This window comes from Lepidochelys kempii, chromosome 1 (genome assembly GCF_965140265.1).
Source record: "Lepidochelys kempii isolate rLepKem1 chromosome 1, rLepKem1.hap2, whole genome shotgun sequence".
NCBI lineage: Eukaryota > Metazoa > Chordata > Testudines > Cheloniidae > Lepidochelys > Lepidochelys kempii.
In genome coordinates, this window is record NC_133256.1 from 252,700,699 (window position 1) to 252,718,473 (window position 17,775).

General features: G+C 41.2%; 1 protein-coding gene across 5 annotated transcripts in view; it reads left to right on the top strand.

Annotated features, from left to right (window-relative positions):
- Positions 1–17,775, top strand: part of RFX4 (regulatory factor X4) — a 129,925-nt gene that overhangs the window by 63,752 nt on the left and 48,398 nt on the right. For all 5 annotated transcript variants that reach the window (XM_073324380.1, XM_073324390.1, XM_073324399.1 and 2 more), the window contains 7 exons: positions 1,200–1,413; positions 2,318–2,395; positions 4,424–4,587; positions 7,316–7,416; positions 8,864–8,922; positions 11,778–11,922; positions 16,342–16,436. In XM_073324380.1, coding sequence (XP_073180481.1) covers positions 1,200–1,413; positions 2,318–2,395; positions 4,424–4,587; positions 7,316–7,416; positions 8,864–8,922; positions 11,778–11,922; positions 16,342–16,436 — 856 coding nt within the window. The remainder of the gene's footprint in view (positions 1–1,199; positions 1,414–2,317; positions 2,396–4,423; positions 4,588–7,315; positions 7,417–8,863; positions 8,923–11,777; positions 11,923–16,341; positions 16,437–17,775) is intronic.

Below are 17,775 nucleotides of genomic sequence, written 5' to 3' on the forward strand. Positions count from 1 at the left end.
TTGCTTAAATCCCAAGCAGAGTTCTGGTGGATCCTTGCCTGGTTTCCTGGCGGGCTGCTGGTGAACATGTGTTTCCAGGGTCTGGCTCTGGGGCAGCCCCACTGTGTGGATTGCTCTGGGGGATCCCAGCTGACTCCCAGGACTTCTGATGGATGGAGCCACCCCAGAACCACAGATCCTGGGAGTCCTGGCAGCTGCTGAATGAAGTTGACATGATTCTTGTCAGTTTATCTGTCGCTGTTGTTTTCAAGTGAGTCCCTTTTGGTTGACCAGTGGAGCATCACTGATGGGCTCCCAGAGGAGCCATACCCCAGAAGGTGTCTGTGACACTATGCCTATGAGAGGACATGAAGATGCCAGACAACTCTCTCTAGGAAAAACAAAGAAGTGAATGAATGTTTCAAGAGAAGGATATTTTTGTGACATTGTCTATTTTCATAATCATCACAATGAGGTAGCGATGGCTGAGTTGCTGTGGTCAAGGTTAGGCAAGTTGATGGAAAGAATCATATTGTCCATCCTGCTTTGATGCAGGGGGTTGGACTGGATAATGAGGGGTCCCTTTATCATCTATGATAATGCTAAGCTGTAGCACAAATTTGCAGTGATTTAAGAACAGTATTAAACCTATTCTGTTTTCCCTATGTATTGTAGCACAGGTGATGTTATTCTGTCATGTAACAGCCCTCATGGGTCTCAGCCTAATGAGGATAGCAATCCAAGCTACAAACAACTTTATCCTGAAATTTACATTCCTGGGATTTGCCAATTTGTGCCATACTTTGTTAATGTTTCTCTTTGAAATTTTGTTTCATCTGAAGTTTTCCAATCAGCTCTATTTGTGATAAAGACTTTTGCTCCCCAGGATCCAACCAGCACACAGCGGCCTGAGAGTCAGGTAGCTGGAAATATAGCAGAGGTACTAGTCCTGTTGGTCTGGCACTCTGTCTCTGCTCATAGCTAAGCAGCTTTACTCTTCCTGATTAGAGCTATTTTTACCAGCAGGATTGATATTTGGAAACTTGATACATTACAATGTCATTCTGCCATTAAATCAGCACTTGTGCACCAAATGTACACTGGCACACATCTGTTTTGCAAGTGAAACCACCAGCAATTGTATATTTTCTCTTCTCCCACCCTTTATTTGTATGCTATATGAATAGGTTGCTTATAAAATGTGTATCTTCATGTGTCAGGTACCATTACTATGGCATTGCAGTGAAAGAGAGCTCTCAGTATTATGACGTGATGTATTCTAAGAAAGGAGCAGCCTGGGTCAATGAAACAGGAAAAAAAGAAGTAACCAAACAGACAGTGGCGTATTCACCACGATCCAAACTTGGAACGTTACTGCCAGAGTTTCCAAATGTCAAAGATCTAAATCTGCCAGCCAGTCTGCCAGAGGAGAAGGTAATGCTTTTGAAATATTTCTTTGGCTTGCCTTGCTTTTTTTCCTGTTGACGAAAGGTTGATCTAAAATACAAGGATCTTAAAAAACAGTGAGTTTAATAATGCCTTGGCTTTATTTATGAGGGACTTAATTGCTCCATGTGCTAGGGGCATGTATTTTTCTCTCACTAAAATGTCTGACAAAAAATCTACTGTAGCTTTTTTCCCCCCCAACATTTCTGAGTTCAATGTAAACTCATTCTGTAGGCACAGTGTATACAGTAAGAAAGGGTTAGCAAAGGGTATCCGTTTATGTCACCAACTGTGATATTCTAGGCCTCTGTTTCTGTAATTGAGTATACCATCTACAAAGTCTGAACTCCCTTGTTTGCAAGCTGAAAGAAATCTATTATAACACTTTCCTGAGGAAAGAGTGTATTTATTACATTTCTCCTTCCTGTAGGCTGGAAAGCGAAAGAAATCTTATACGTGCATATGGCAAAATGTCTTGACTCTTCATTGATCTACTTTGCAGACACTATTCATGTGTTTAGTAAATATGTAGACTCAACAAAATAAATAGGGTTCTCTATATCCTAATTAAGGGCTATGTTATTCCTGTTGATCTCATCAAGGCTTTTTTGCTCATTTAATACTTGCAGAATCTCCATCAAGGAATCCTCTGTAGGTCTCAAAAAGGAGAATTTAGCTTTAAGACTTGCATTGTTCCTAATAGTTATCTAATTGAACTCATCACTTCAGCTGATTTTAGTATTTTTTGCAATTATATATTGAGGGAAACCAACATGTTCCTTTTGTACTGTGTATTTTGATAGTAGTTTTTAAAGCAGAAGTTTTTTTAATTTGATTTGATTTTTTTTTTAAGTAAAATCATCTTTCGTGTGTCTTTCCTTTTCTTTCTCAGGTTTCTACCTTTATTATGATGTACAGAACTCACTGTCAGAGGATACTAGACACTGTAATAAGAGCCAACTTTGATGAGGTATGCTGAGAAAGAAAAGAGCTGTAGTTTAATAACATTTAATGTCTTCAGGATTTCTGGAGCATATTTTGAATGTGATATTTCAAATGATAGATTATCTGGTACATTGTTGTGAATAATAGAGGATATTTGCACTAGTGTATCTATGGTGCTTTATACATGATAACTCTTACTTCTATCGTCATGTAAATTAGAGAAAAAATCTACGAAATTATCTAGTCTACCCCTCCTCCAATGCAGGATTGGCCCCATACTATACTCTAAGTGCTGGCCAGTCCAATTTTATGTGATTCAAAAAATGATTCATCCGTCACTTTCCTAGGGAGATCTTTATACAGTAACATATCAATCTTAGGAAATTTTTCTCGAAGTTCAGTATAAATTTGCCATTGCCCAGTTATAGCCCTGTGCTGCTAGTAACACTTACCATTGATTGCTTGGATATCTGTTAGGAATGGGCATGTATTCTGGATACAAGATTCAGACTGATTCATTGCAGCCAGTCTGAGGCACAACACAGGTTTGACTGGCTTCAGTATATAAACTACCCCCACAAATTTGCAACCTATTTTTCATAGTCTGAGAACTTTCTGGTCATGTACTTACATAGCCTTTGTTATAGTTCAAGAACTGCAAACTCCCAAAATTGCTAATGTGTAAAGTAATTTGCAACTGCATATGGAGAAAGTATTTAGTTAAGGGAAATAAGTCTGAATACACAGAGACTGGGATTTGCAAAGGAACCTAAGGGAGTCAAGACACCCAACTCCTATTGAAAGTCAATAGGAATGGGGCAACTATTCGGGTCGGCCCCTTTGAACATCCGAGCCAGAGTGGGGGCAGAATTCCCTAGGCATGTCTCTCATGCTGCATTATTCCCCACACTTTTCCAGTTTCAAGCTGAGGCTCTTTAAATGATTACATCCAGCCTAGATGTTTTCATTTACCCAAGTGAAATACGAACACTCTCCCATTTTACTATTTTCCTTTGGTAGCTTCCTTGTTAACAATCACCCATTTTCAAATGGGGATCAAGGCAGTTTCTTAATGAGAGTAAAACGGACACACAGCTTATATAAGGTAAATACCCCCTGTTCTAGTCCCATTGACTTCAGTGGCACTGAATAAGCATCTATATAGGAGAGTTTGCAGGATTGGCTCCACACTATGGAGTGTTAGTCAAATATCTTGTTGGGAAATCCGATAGTTTTTCAGCACCTCTGATGGCTATAAATTTTACAGGCCTGATTCTCCCCTGCTTTGCACTTTGTGTAGTTATTTACATCAGTGCAAAGTGGGTCTAAAATACTATCAAACTGGAATACTTGTGTTTTGATTGCTCTAAAACTCATCAAATCCTTTCCCATGGAAAATGGCTTTTTTCCCTAAATGAAAATTTTAACAGAAAACTTCTGATTTGGCTGAAATTCCCACCTACCTTTTTTTTTTTAAAACTGAAAATAGATTTCCCCTCCTTCCCTATTTCTCTCCTCTCCTCCCCCTTTTCCTTTCTAGTGAAAACATTTTCAGTTTTCATTTAAAAAAAAACCCCAAAAAAACAGAAAATTTCTTTCAAAAAACCAAACCTGTTTTGTTCCTTCCAAAAATGTCCATGGAAAATACTTCCCGTATTTTGACCACCTCTAGTCCTCTCCTGGCCTTCACTTTACACATGTATAAATGTCTACACCCGGTGCAAGCTGTGGAAAATCAGGCAGTATATGTTGAAGTCAAGGAGCTGCACTCATAGTGCCTGCTGGTGGAGAATAAAAATTGCGTGGCATGCATGGAACCCTTGGCAAAAGCTTTCTTTAAACTGATCTCACCACTTTATCCTCCTGTGCATTTATCTTATGATGTACCACGTTTATCTAAGTTACAGCATAAGCCTGTCCAGGTAGGGACTCTGTCATGTGAGTTTTGAGCAGCACCATGTACAACTGTGGTGCCATATCAGTAATATGGAATTAGATCATTTAAGAAAAAAATCACATTTGCCATGTTTAATTTGTGTGTGTGTAATTCTAGGTTCAAAGTTTTCTTCTGCACTTTTGGCAAGGGATGCCGCCTCACATGCTTCCTGTATTGGGTTCTTCCACTGTAGTAAATATCGTTGGGGTTTGTGATTCAATATTGTACAAAGCTATTTCTGGAGTTTTGATGCCAACAGTACTGCAAGCATTACCTGACAGGTTAGTATGTTCTGCAGTATTGACCGTTTTTGTTTGAATTGTTTTTGTTAATTGTGTGGATTTGTTTTCACTATTGGTGCAGTTCTTTAAAAAGCATAATTTCCCTACATATTTCCTATCTCCTGAATCCAAGTCAGAATCAGTTTAAATGAGTTTATAGATAGATAGAAATGTCTCATAGCATATAGATGGTCATGTTGCAGATGGCATGTGCGCGAGTGCCGACCAGAAATCTATTGGCAGTGGAATGCCTTCATTATGCCTCCTTTGAAAACTTTTAGAGAGGCTGCTCGGTCACTTCTCCAGGGCTGAGAGCTCAATATTCCGAGTTATGGCTCCAAGAGGAGTTAGCATGGGCTACCTGCATATGCACAATTGCATACACAAGTGCAGAAATCCAAGCATTGGTCTCTGTCATAGTCTCTGACCCAAATTGTTCTTCTATTTACCAGGAGTAGAATGTGTGTGGGGGCTGGGTGTAAGGCTGACCTCTGAGAGAACATGGATGCATTTAAATACTATAGTGGGCAGGATAGAATTGTGCCCATTTGGGGGTCACTTTCTTCACATGGTCCAGAACCAGGCCTACACAGCCTATCTCTACAGGAAAGATACATAGTCTTTCCACACTAGTTTGAGAGCTAAATTCTCCTTTCTGATCTACATGTCAGATCTTGTCTGTTCTCTTCCTACATGTAATTCATTTGTGTCCATGGAGTTTTGCTTACATAGAGACAGCAGGGTTAGGGTCAACAATTAACTACAGAAAGTTTTATTCAACCAGCTTCTTTTTCTCTTTGTGAATTATCTGAAAACAGACTTAGATTTTTATGCATTTGTTCAATATTCAAAATTATTTGACAAAATTCAGCGCAAGATTTGCTAGCAATTTGTTGAGACTATTGCTTTGAGTGTTCACTCTTTGCACTGTACGTTTGGTCACCTACATTTTATTGTAGCTCTAATTACAGCAAACCTTTTCCGGCTTTTGTTCTACTTATTTAAACTAGAGTGCAGTGTTCAGATTGTATGGTTTGTTAAGTAGGTGCAAAGTATCTGTCTGCAACCAGGAACAGGGTACAAGCATGGATTTCTTTGGTAAATCTTGCAAGTTTTTGCAGACTTCAGCTCCCTCCCCTCCCTCCCCCCCAATCTATTTCATCGGAAGGATTAAATTGCATAGCAGCTCTTTTTTCAAGCTGCTTAGTTCTTTCAGAGCAAATAAGGAGAGACTTGAGTGTGAATATGGACTTTTGTAATGCATATAAAGGGCCAGATTGTGGCTGTTAAGCCATGGCCCACACTGGAGGGAGTGCAGAAGGGTCTCAAGCAATGGAGACACAGCAATGGAAGCCCTTGGAGGAAATCTTGCTGACTCAGCCGGAATTCCCTGGGAACAAAAGTTGCAGTGCCAACAAAGCCAACCTTTCAGTGGGGGCATCATGTACTCCCATCCACGCCCAGCCCTCTAAGATAGCCCATGTGGAGGAAGGCAGGACCGTGGCCATGTCTTCTGCAACACACCTCTTCCTGCCCCACTGTGAGTAGCTAGCATCCACAGGAAACTGGCTGTGCACTACATCCAATGAGTTGAGCCCGGTCCCCGCACAGGGGCTCCATAAGGAGTGGAAAAGCTTCTATGTGTCCTCCCCCTTCCATCTTTGTGTACCCATGCAGGGCTGGGCCCAGTAGAGCTCAAAACTCTAATCTTGGGTCTTATGTTCCTTAAAGTGATGTGACTGAGAGTAGGACCATGAGTTTTTTTATGACAGTTGAATAGGTTGAGGCTGATCTGCCCCCACCCCCCGCCCCCTAACTGAAAACAGCAAACACAGTTGTAAGCTTAGTGAAGTATTAAGGCCATCTTTAAAGTTGATTTGAATGAGGAAGATGAATCTGAAACTATTCCTGAATTCAAGGTATTTTGGGTATTTTCCCTTTTGCTTCAGATATTTTCAGATGTTTTCTATGCTGTCCAAGTCCTTGATCCTGCAGGTGACTCTGTGTGCACAGTGGGGCTGCCTACAGGTGTAGGAGCTGCCCAGACAGTTACTTGCATGATCAGGATTCAGATCTGACCTGTTTTGAGAATACAGTTCCCAAAATGTAGTCATTTAAGAAATGGGGCTATTTCTTCCCCTTTCCAAACTTCTAAAGGTCTGTTATTTTTATGCAGCTTTCTATGTTTAGTCCTGTTTAAACTATTCACTAAAAAGCCGTGTAACTGGGCTGCCAGTGGGCCCCATAGATTGTAGTGGGGCGAATTCTGCTCAGAAGAATTATACTAGTTTGAATGCAGAGTAACAACACTGATTTTAACAGAATTTCTCCATATGTATGCTGGTGTAACGGAAAATCGAATCTGGCCCAACAGTCACTCCACCCTCTTGAAGCTATGTCAAAATTTCCCTTTTATGTTATGGGCACAATTGTTAAATGTAAGCAACCAATGAGACTTCTAGAACCCAGATGTGGCTGTTCAAATTGGCAATTAAGTGCATGAATTCCTGTATTATGAACCTTAATGCCAATTTCATATCCCAAATAGGGGATCTAAATGTACTATTAAGATGCCCACATCTGAAAATTTTGTCCTAGGTACCTTTGTTTATAAATTGTAACTAAAAATGATATGCTGGGTGGTGGAACACTGACTTTACATACTTCCAGGCACTGCCATATAAACCACACAGTGTACATTTTCTGAAGTAGTGATTTCTCTTTTCAGCTTGACTCAGGTGATCCGAAAGTTTGCAAAACAGCTGGATGAGTGGTTAAAAGTAGCTCTCTACGACCTGCCAGAAAACCTCCGAAATATCAAGTTTGAGTGTATGTACTGAGCAATCTCTTTTATATATATGAGAAGAATGTGTTATTTATCCGTTACAAATTAATTGGAAGCTAGGGAAAATGTTCTATTAGTCATGAAAAAAGATCAACATTACAGATCTTTCATTCACCAATAATCTCCACTCACTCATGAGAACCAATTTCCTTTAAATGTAATAAAGCACAGCTCTAAGACCAGTTGCCTTTCCTTTTTTGTGGACTCTGATAAGAAATTAATTTGTTGACAGTAAGCAAGCATTAGGCATGATATTAGGCAAAGCAAATTATTAAACAAACCTATAGACTTGCACAATTTGAATACAGCTTGAGGCCCTCACTCCAAAGAAGTGCCAGAGTTAAATATGAAGGGGATCAAATTACCCTGTCACCACAGGAAAGGGCACTATGCCTTTTCAGACATGCTTTGTAGATGCCTGCAGTGCGCATCACCTATTGATAAAGCCTGCTTTATTTCACAGCTCTCCATTCTTTGCTTTTCATGAGCAGTAAATTCCACATCAGAAGTTTAAAAAAAAAACTAATTTAGGAGAAGGATTAACTACTGATCAGCATGGAAAATTAGGAGTATGTTTTGCAGAAAGTACTCAGGACATATATTATAATAATCCACTGGATATTTTTGGTCATTACTTAGTTATTCAAAAATTATGGAAAATGTGTCCTGAGACTATTTTTGTCAGTTCTTTGACAATTCAAAACTATTGAGAATCCACAACAGTGAACTCTGTTCTGCTCATATAAATATTGGGAAATGAACATTCTAATAAATCTGAAAATATATATTTTAACTGCTCGATGGACAATGCAGAAGGAATATGTAATACCAAGAAGTCTGACTTCAAATATCTCTATAGATTATTTGCTTTGATCTGCAGATCTTTAGTGATTATAAAATGAGAATAAACTTGAGAACACACCAGCATTTACTTGTATTTGGTGCCTGCAAATGATTACTTACTCCTGAGCATAATATTTACTCTTGCCTGTGCAGTCCCATTGAAGCCAGTGGAAGTATTGGTGAAAGAAAGCTGTATGGCTGGGAGTGTTTTCAGGATTGGGATCATAGATTTCAGATGCTGTATGTAGAATAAATATTTATAGCCCAAGTTACAAGTATGGATACCTCAATAAGATGCCCAGATCCCTTTTTGGGACACTCAAACCATCATTTAGAGATATAAATAATCCTTATACATACTTGGAACTACTGATTTGAGCATCCAAATGTAAGATTTGGATGTCCTATTCAGAAGTCCATCTTTGAAAACTGGGCAATTAATATGAACAATAAATAAGTCACAAATGTGTGTCTTAACAGAAAGGAAATTCAGTGTATTTAATTGATGCTAGTTTTAACAAAGTACTTTTATAATCAAGTTTCTTTATTTGGAATATTACCTAAATGTGTAATTCTCCTTTCCTGCAGTATCCAGGAGGTTTTCACAAATTCTCCGTCGGCAGACCTCATTAAATCATCTCTGCCAGGTAGGCATTTCAGTGGTTATCCATTCCCGATAAATTTATTCTATGCTGCTTTTGCAGACTGTTGTAACAGTTTGCTAAATCTGCAGGTTGGATATTGCACAAGGAGAAACTCTCTTGGAAGTAACAATGGTATATGAGGCTTTAGTACAGGGGTGGGCAAACTACAGCCCATGGGCTGCATCCAGCCCATCAGATGTTTTAATCCAGCCCTTGAGTTCCCGCTGGGGAGCGGGGTCTGGGGCTTGCCCCGCTCCGGCGCTGCAGCCGGGGAGCGGGGTTGGGGGCTTGCCCCACTCCGTGTGGCTCCCAGAAGCAGCAGCATGTCCCCCCTCTGGCTCCTATGCGCAGCGGCAGCCAGGGGGCTCCGCACACTGCCCCTGGGGCTCCCATTGGCCAATGGCAACTGCAGGGGCAGTGCCTGCCGATGGGGCAGCGCACGGAGTCCCCTGGCCCCGCCTCCATGTAGGAGCCAGAGAGGGGACATGCCGCTGCTTCCGGGAGCTTCTTGAAAGTAAGCGCCACCTGGAGCCTGCACCCCTGACCTCCTCCTGCACCCCAACCCACTGCCCCAGCCCTGATCCCCCTCCAGCCCTCTGAACCCCTCAGTCCCAGCCCGGAGCACCCATTTGCACTCCAAAGCCCTCATCCCCAGCCCCACCCCAGAGCCCACACCCTCAGCTGGAACCTTCCCCCCCACACACCCTGCCCCAGCCTGGAGCCCCCTCCCTCACCCTGAAGTCCTCATTTCTGGCCCCACCCCAGAGTCTGCACCCCCAGCTGGAGCCCTCCCACACCCCAACCCCAATTTTGTGAGCATTCATGGCCTGACATACAATTTCCATACCCAGATGTGGCCCTTAGGTCAAAAAGTTTGCCCACCCCTGCTTTAGTAGTTTTGTTTCTAATATTTATTTATTATGATCTTCCATAGATAAGCTACAAAACCATCCACAAATCAATTACATGATTTGTTAAATAGTGGGGCTGATCCTGCATTCCTTATGCACCCAAAACTCCCAGTGACTTCTATGTAACAAATTCAGGATCGGATCTTAGAAGAGGTTTCAGATCCAGTTCAACCCGTTGAAACCAATGGGAAACTTTCCATTGATTTTTCAATGGGGTTTGGATCAGGCCTTTGATGAGGGAAGCAATTTGTCCATTTTCTAGAGAGAAAACACCATACCTAGTTGTGACATTAAACCTCAAGTGAAAACAAAATACAGGGCAAATATTCACTTATTGTGGTTACATACTTCAGTTTAAAACCGAGTGCTCTCAAATCCTGAACACTTTACTTGTTTTTGTTAATCCAGTCTTTATTCTGGCAGAACTAGGGAGTTTTGCCTAGATAAAAACTGATTAAGCTTGTTATGCAGACTTACCACTTTGCAAAAGATGCTCTCGTAGACATACATGATGGATTTTTTTTCTTCCATAAAATTAACCTGAAAACTCGTAGCAGCATATAAAATTGAACTATTTCAACAGGTGTATTTTGTCTGTCTTTTTTCCCTTTAACATAGGACCCACTCTATTAGTTTTCTTTGTTTATCATTTTGTGAGGATGGCTTGACTATATTTTTCTGTATTTTGGGGGGTTTTTTTACAATGGATTATTTTCTTCTGGGGTTTTGAAATGGTTTATTTATCAAAACTTGTTTGGCATGCCCAACAGTACTTCAGTAGAGATCATTTTATAAATAAAATTACCGTTATAATGTATTAATGTTCTTATAGCTGTGAATATAAGCTTCATAATATCCCATTGTTTTACTGATAAAAATCCACCATGCAGGTCAACATACTATGTCTGTGATTTATTTTTCACTGACTCAGTTAGGCCACATGAACTGTGCAAAATTCACAGGGCCAGATTTTCTGATGGTATTAGTAGGAGCATCTCCCTTGACTCCTGTGGCGTTTCACCCATTGACACCAGCTGAGGGTTTGTCCCACACTGGAGTTTGAGGGGCTACACTTGAAAACTGTATCTAATGCCCCAGATTAACCCCCACAGCAGAAATACCCCCTGACGGAAGGAGATCTCAGTGAGGATGCTTTGTGGAGTTCCTCCTCCTTTAATTCATTTGTGGGGCATCCTGCTGCATGAGCTGTGGGATCTATCCACAAACCTGGTAGATCCCCAAGAATCTGCACAGATCCACGGGAATCTGTAGAAGACCAGATCCATTCACACAGCTCTGTCCCCTCAACAGCTTCCTAAACCAGGGACTCTTCAGGCTGCCATGGCCCCCAAGGGAGACTCCTTGGAAAAGATAATACAGCCCTAATCTGGGTTGTCTTCTCTGATTAATTTACACAGGACTGATGTGTGACCCCGATCCAGCACCACCCACGTTTCTCTCAGCCTACTCCTTCCCTTTGTGCAGGGAGGCCTCTGCATGGTCCAGAGGATGGGCAGGTGGTGGTGTGGGGGCAGGTGAGCCTCCTTTTCATGTGTCAGGGGGAAGATGCACACGCAGAGTATTCCCTCCCTACATAGATTGAGGGGAAGGATCTGGGCCAATGTGTTTTTGTTCTTGGACTGACGTGGACCAAACACTGCAGCTCAAACCTTGTAGAATTAATGGTCTAGGGAGAGAGCAGTTTGATTAGAAATGCCTGTTGAGATTTGTACTTGTGAAAACTAAATACATGCTGAGTAGAACTGGCAAAAATGGCTTCAGAGTTCTCTCTAGCTACTGTGTCCAGTAACTTCGAGAAAGGATCAAGAGGTGTGTGGGGTTTGAGAATCAACTTAGTGAGGCTCACTAAGGGAGCGTAAAAGGGGATGAAGGCTATTTTTAACCTAATAAACCATGAACTAATGAGTAGATTGGATTGGATTATAGGCATCAAGAACGGTGATCCACAGTGCAGACATTACCTTTCAAATGCTGGAGGACTGGAGGAATGTGGATCTGAACAGCATTACCAAACAAACTCTCTATACCATGGAGGATTCACGTGAGGAGCACAGAAAGCTCATCATACAATGTAAGAATAAAATCCTCAAATGTGGTACAGGGAACTCTGAACTGTGTTTCCTGTTGAATGCAAAACACCACAATAATAATAATGTTCAATTTTATAATAATTGCTTTACAGTCAATCAGTTTATTAATTGAGATATTGTAGCAATGTGGTGGCACATCATTACTGGCTATTGCTTGCTTGCTGCTCAGATAAATACTGAAACACGTATCAAAGAGAAAGGTGAGCCAAAACCAAGATGTTCCACTTTGAGACATGGATATGGACAATGTTCTGTTAAAGAGATTATTTCTAGTCTTCCTAATGACTGATGCAGATCTAGGGCCCAATCCAAAGCTTATTGAAGTCAATGGAAGTCTGCCCATTGCCTTTAATGGGCTATGGATCAAGCCCCGAATCATTTTATCTGATAGAGTAGAATGATGGTTGTTTACCCAGTTATACTATTATGGGATAACTGCCTTTTGAATGGCTTTGACAGCAGGGCCATTTTTGTTTGAGTCACTTCCAGAGGCTTATTTTTTTTAAAAGCACTGGTTTCACAAAGCACTTTTATCAGCAAGTTAGTCTCTGATTGGCTGAAGTTTTCTTTGTGAACTTTTAGAAGTAAGTATGTATCCCACATCCAGAAATCTGATTGGCTGACATAGACACTGCTTGGTTTATTGAAGAATGACTTGTAGAAACCCTGGAAAAGTTGTGCTTTCTTAAAGGGGCAAGTTGGTTTTAGGGTAGGGTGACCAGATGTCCTATATAGGGACAGTCCCGATTTTGGGGTCTTTTTCTTATATAGGCTCCTATTACTTCCCACCCCCTGTCCTGATTTTTCACACTTGCTATCTGGTCACCCTGTTTTAGGGGGAAAGCTCATCTATTCCATGTGTAAAGTAGTGACACAAGTTGCCCACAGAATGTGCATGTGATAGCCATTTCTAGCCCATAGAACTCTGACAACAAATGTGTGTGCATCCCTGGGTGTGCTACACTGAGATACTAAAGATGAGTATTCTTGTCTTTAGTAGCAGTCTCAACCTCTACCTCCAGTTGGAGTCCTCCTCCTTTCTTTCCTGAAGACGACAAAAATGCTCCCGTCTACCTCACATCCCTCACTGACCTCTGAAAGAGTCACCCCCAAGCAGGAAGAAGGCCTCACATCTCCTGACCACCTGCTGCTGGCTCCATTTCCCAGAGGAGAACTGTTCTGGGATTCTTGCCAGTTCCCCCAGCCCCTGAGTTTACCTCCTGATATGACCCTTCTGCCCACTGGTGATTGACGGGAGTGAGCCAGGAGCTGGCAGCAGTGAAAGGTTGAGAGTAGTGAGAATTCAGGACAGGACAGGGGTAAAAGATAAGCAGTTCAGGACAAGCTGAAGCCTAGAATCCAGGCTCATCCTGGTTCCCACCAGCCAGAAAATCTCTCTTCTTCTTTAACCATCCTCAGCATACACCCAAAACCCCTAGAAATTATCTAGTTCCCAAAGGGTTAATACGTAATACCAGTAATGTTTCTGGCCCAGATTCAGGAGACCATCCCCATTTAGGAAGGACCCTTAAGCAAGTGCTAAACTTTCAGTGCATATTTAAAAACCATTAAAGTTAAACAAATGCTTAAGAACTTTCCTGAAGAGTGGATGGAATTCAGCATATAAGTGCTTTCCAGAAGGGGCCAGTCATAGCCGGGTAGCAGTTTGCAACAGAAAGGGAGAAGAGAAAGGTGTGAAAGAAGGAGAGAGAGGAGAAAGACCAGAAGCAGTAACCCAACCCAGTGTACGTGTTGAGGATTACATTGAGACAAGGGTATATATGTGACACTGACCTCAAGAGTTTTTTTTCCAACTTTGCATATAGTTTCTACCTCGATGAAGATCATTTAAAGATCTGTAACCAAGGATAAGTCTACAAGGAGCTAGTTCCAAAAGGTGAACCTTCTTTTTGGGGTGGTATTTTCAGCTCCCTTGCAGCAAATTCAGTACTGCTATTGCAAGTCAGTATTACCCCTTCTACTGGAGGGTTTATAGCAGGCTGGAAATTCAGCTTAATTCCTTTGAATCCTCCAGTAGTATCACCTCCTCTCTGTCCTCCTGTACACTCTTACCACTCTTGATAGATTTTTTCCTCTGAATCACCAAGAACTCTAGGATAACTCTCCCATGTCCTGCCATTCCTTATGAGTATTGCAATAGTGCCTAGCAGCCATAGTCTGAATCAGAGATCATTGTGCTAAGCACTGTGTGCACACAGATTGAAAAGGTGTTCCCGGCCCTCTAAAGCTTGCCTCTCTGTCAGTGCTCAGTCTTATTTCAAATCCTGGTTGAAAACATAGGTAAGGGGAAGAGACAAAGACAAACTGTTCTGTACCTCTAAAAGGGGCTGGCGTAGGTTGGAGTCAAGTGTTGGATGAAGATTCGGGCTGGTTCTTATTTCACCCAGTCCACTTTACTTATTTGCAACACACACACACACTCACACATGCATGAAAGTGTCACATTTTTGCAGGGTGTCTCCTCACGTGGTGAAATTGGGCCCTCACTTTAGGATGATGGCATTGGGATTTCTTAATACACATGTCCAATGTAGGTTTCCAATGCTCCTTTATATCCTGCTGGTGCTGGGAAATCCCGACACTCAGCCTCCCAAGGTTACAATTTCCAACTATAATAACTGGAAAAAAATCTTCCAGATTGGCAGATTTCCACTGAACGTGATAGTCGTTTGTTAGTAGAAAGTGGCTTTTCTCGTTTTTAAGAATAGAGCTACTTCTATCATGATTTTTCTCCGGTGCTCCATTCCTTCTGGCTCCTTCAGATGTGTCTGCAACAGCTGCTTTGGGGCAGATGGTAGCTTTTTAATCGGCCCTGACTAAGGGATAGTGCATAGCAGCACTTTCCCAGCAGCTAACCAGACAACAAACTGGGACTCGGAGGATCACAGTTCCACTTGTGCTCCCCAACTCACTCACAGAGAATGTAGTTGAAGCAGCTTACTCCCCACTCTATGCCCAGCCAGGTACTGGATTAAGGAGGCAGAGCGAGGGCTCCTCCTATGCCCTGTTCCGTCCACCCTCTCCCCACTGGCTTGCTTGCAGTGAGAAGTATTGGACAAATAGAGTTCTCCCCTCTGCATCCAGGGTCCTAATACGAGCAGGTCTGAGTGGGAAAGGAAGGAAGGGGAGGCTTGCTCCCCATTGTTCCCCTCGGTGGCTGAATAACAGCTGTGACAATCTACCCCTTTGTAATTAAGTCTAAATGGAATCAATGCACAGTCATTTGTAAGGCAAGAAAACTCTTAAATGCATTCCTACTGGATCCGTTGCTTCAGCTCATAACAATACTTCCCAATCTGCAGAGCCCAATCCAGGGTGGTGTTACAAAGAATGGCCATGCTGCTCAAGTGGAGAACATCCTTGTATTTTGCATTTTTTCTCCATGTCTCCTGCACTCTTCCCTAGCTGCCAACTTTGCGCTTTGCCTCGTCTCCCTGCCCCTAGCATCCACTCCAGTGGTGGGAAATTCCTCTCTCCTGCTGTTTATAATGAAGTATAAATGGATGTGCACAGCGCATTTAAATCACCCTGTGACACAGCAGGTATAAAAGCATCTTTTCTTTTGATTTAGGGGACCATTTTTTGTAGCTCAATTGCAGAGCAATTCCTTGAGATGCTCAGACACATGATTCCTTGTCTTCCAATAGCTTCTTCTCCTAAATAAATTGGAGATTCTCCTATTTAATTGACACATTTGAACAGGCCATCTGAGTTTACTCTCTATATTTTTGAAAAAAATATTTGGAAGAGGATTGCCTGTCTGTAGAAACTCCTTTAGGTGTAGTCAGCATGGCATTTGTGTTTTGGCAGTAAATCACTTTATAAAAGTACACTTTTGTTGTTGTTGCTTGTTTGCTGTTACAACTAAATGACGGTTGCAGCTGAAGCACGTTTTCACAACTAAAGCATTATGCACTGGAGATTTGCTGACGAGAGGCCTATCAACAATGCTCATCCACTGGGTGTTTAAAAGATCCTCTATGCATTTCTAAATCAATTTCATGCATGGCCTTTTTTTCTCATGAGGGTCAAAGCCTAGCTTACTGCTCTGCACCATGAACACCATAAATGTGTTTTACTTCCGGGCATAGACAGCTGAAGCGTAAATCAAAAGATGAATTACAAATGATGGGCCAAGATCCTGCTCCCACTGAAATCCTTTAAAAACTCCCACTGATTTCCATAGGAGCAGGATAGTAATGGTTTCAACCTCTTTTATGTCTTAAGGTGTACATATATACATTTATAGTTAAGTGACCTGTTGTAATTAGCTTAGCAAATTGGCGATGTATTACTGATTGTTTTGTGACAGTTGTTTTCTCTATTGTTATAAAATGGAATTAAAGTCCTGATTTGGAGTATTTTTCTTTGTTTGTTAGTGTATCAGGAGTTTGATCATCTTTTGGAGGAGCAGTCACCCATTGAGTCCTACATTGAGTGGCTGGATTCCATGGTGGACAGATGTGTTGTGAAGGTTGGTAAATAGGAGTTAGGACCCGAGTCACTTAATGTGCAGTATTACCATGTGTAATATTTGTTTTAACAAAGCAATAGGTATTTAGTAGACACAGACTCAAGATGCAAAATCTGGATCCAAATTCCAGAGTCAAAAGTCAGGGAGTGTTCAGATTCAAGGCTTTCATTCATTCCATTCTAAAAATAGGAGCCATTTGCAAAATTCGGAGCTGGATCAGAGTTCAGATTTTCAACACCCCAACGTTCAAGGGTGTATGGATCTGAAGTGTTGGTTCAGACTCCTCTGTAGTGTATAGTGAATAATGTAGCATTGCAGGTGGAGATAATAAATTAATATGCCCTTTTGAGAGTTTAATGAAGATAATATTTAGTCCAGCTGATTCATTTTAGTAAATAAAGGTTAACAACGAGTTTATGGTTCAGCAAGGGATTAAGCTGGGTGATTTTTAGGAGTTGCTCTGAAACACCAGTAATAGAACTCTGACCTCAGTTTTAGTATTATTTGGGTGGACACTTACTGGCTGAACTCATGAGCACTCTTGGCCAATCAGACATCAATACAATTTTATGCAGTATATGTAACTGTACAATTTACCATATACTTTTAGCTTCTGTCTGTGAATGATAATACATTTTGTATTAGCATGTTCTGTTGGAAAATTGCAACTCTACTTCCAGAGTTCACTATTAGACCTGTGTAAATAACTTAAGAACACTTCATTAAACAATATTACCTCTTTTTCTGTTCGCAGAATGTCCACAACTCCCCCCCCACCAAAAAAAATTCCTAAATGTATCAATTGTTTGAAATTATTTAATTTTTTAAAAAGTGTCTTTAGTCTATAGATTGCTGTTTGAAATAACTGTGAGTGCTTATGATGGATCATATTGGACGTGGTATTTTTTCTATTTGCTGACTAGATGAGTATAATTCTTAGGATCAACTGGGAATATAGAAAATTAACGGGTCATTTCACCTTGAATGGTCCCTTGAAATATGTGTTAGCTACTTATACTAAACAATCTGTTCCATCTTGTATTTAGCTGTGACACTCTAAGTTTTCCAGACCCGAAGAAGAGCTCTGTGTAAGATCAAAAATTTGTCTGTCTCACCAACAGAAATTGGTCCCATAGAAGATATGACCTCACCTACATTGTCTCTCTAATATCCTGGGACCAACACGGCTACAGTAACAGTTATAGAAAATGAGCTTTTGAGAGTGTAAACTTACAATATGCTTTCTGAGAAGTATAATTGTGAGTAAAACATGATCATCTGAGTGTTCACAGAAAGAAAATGCAAAGAGGATGTGAACGCACCAAGAGCCAATTAGTTT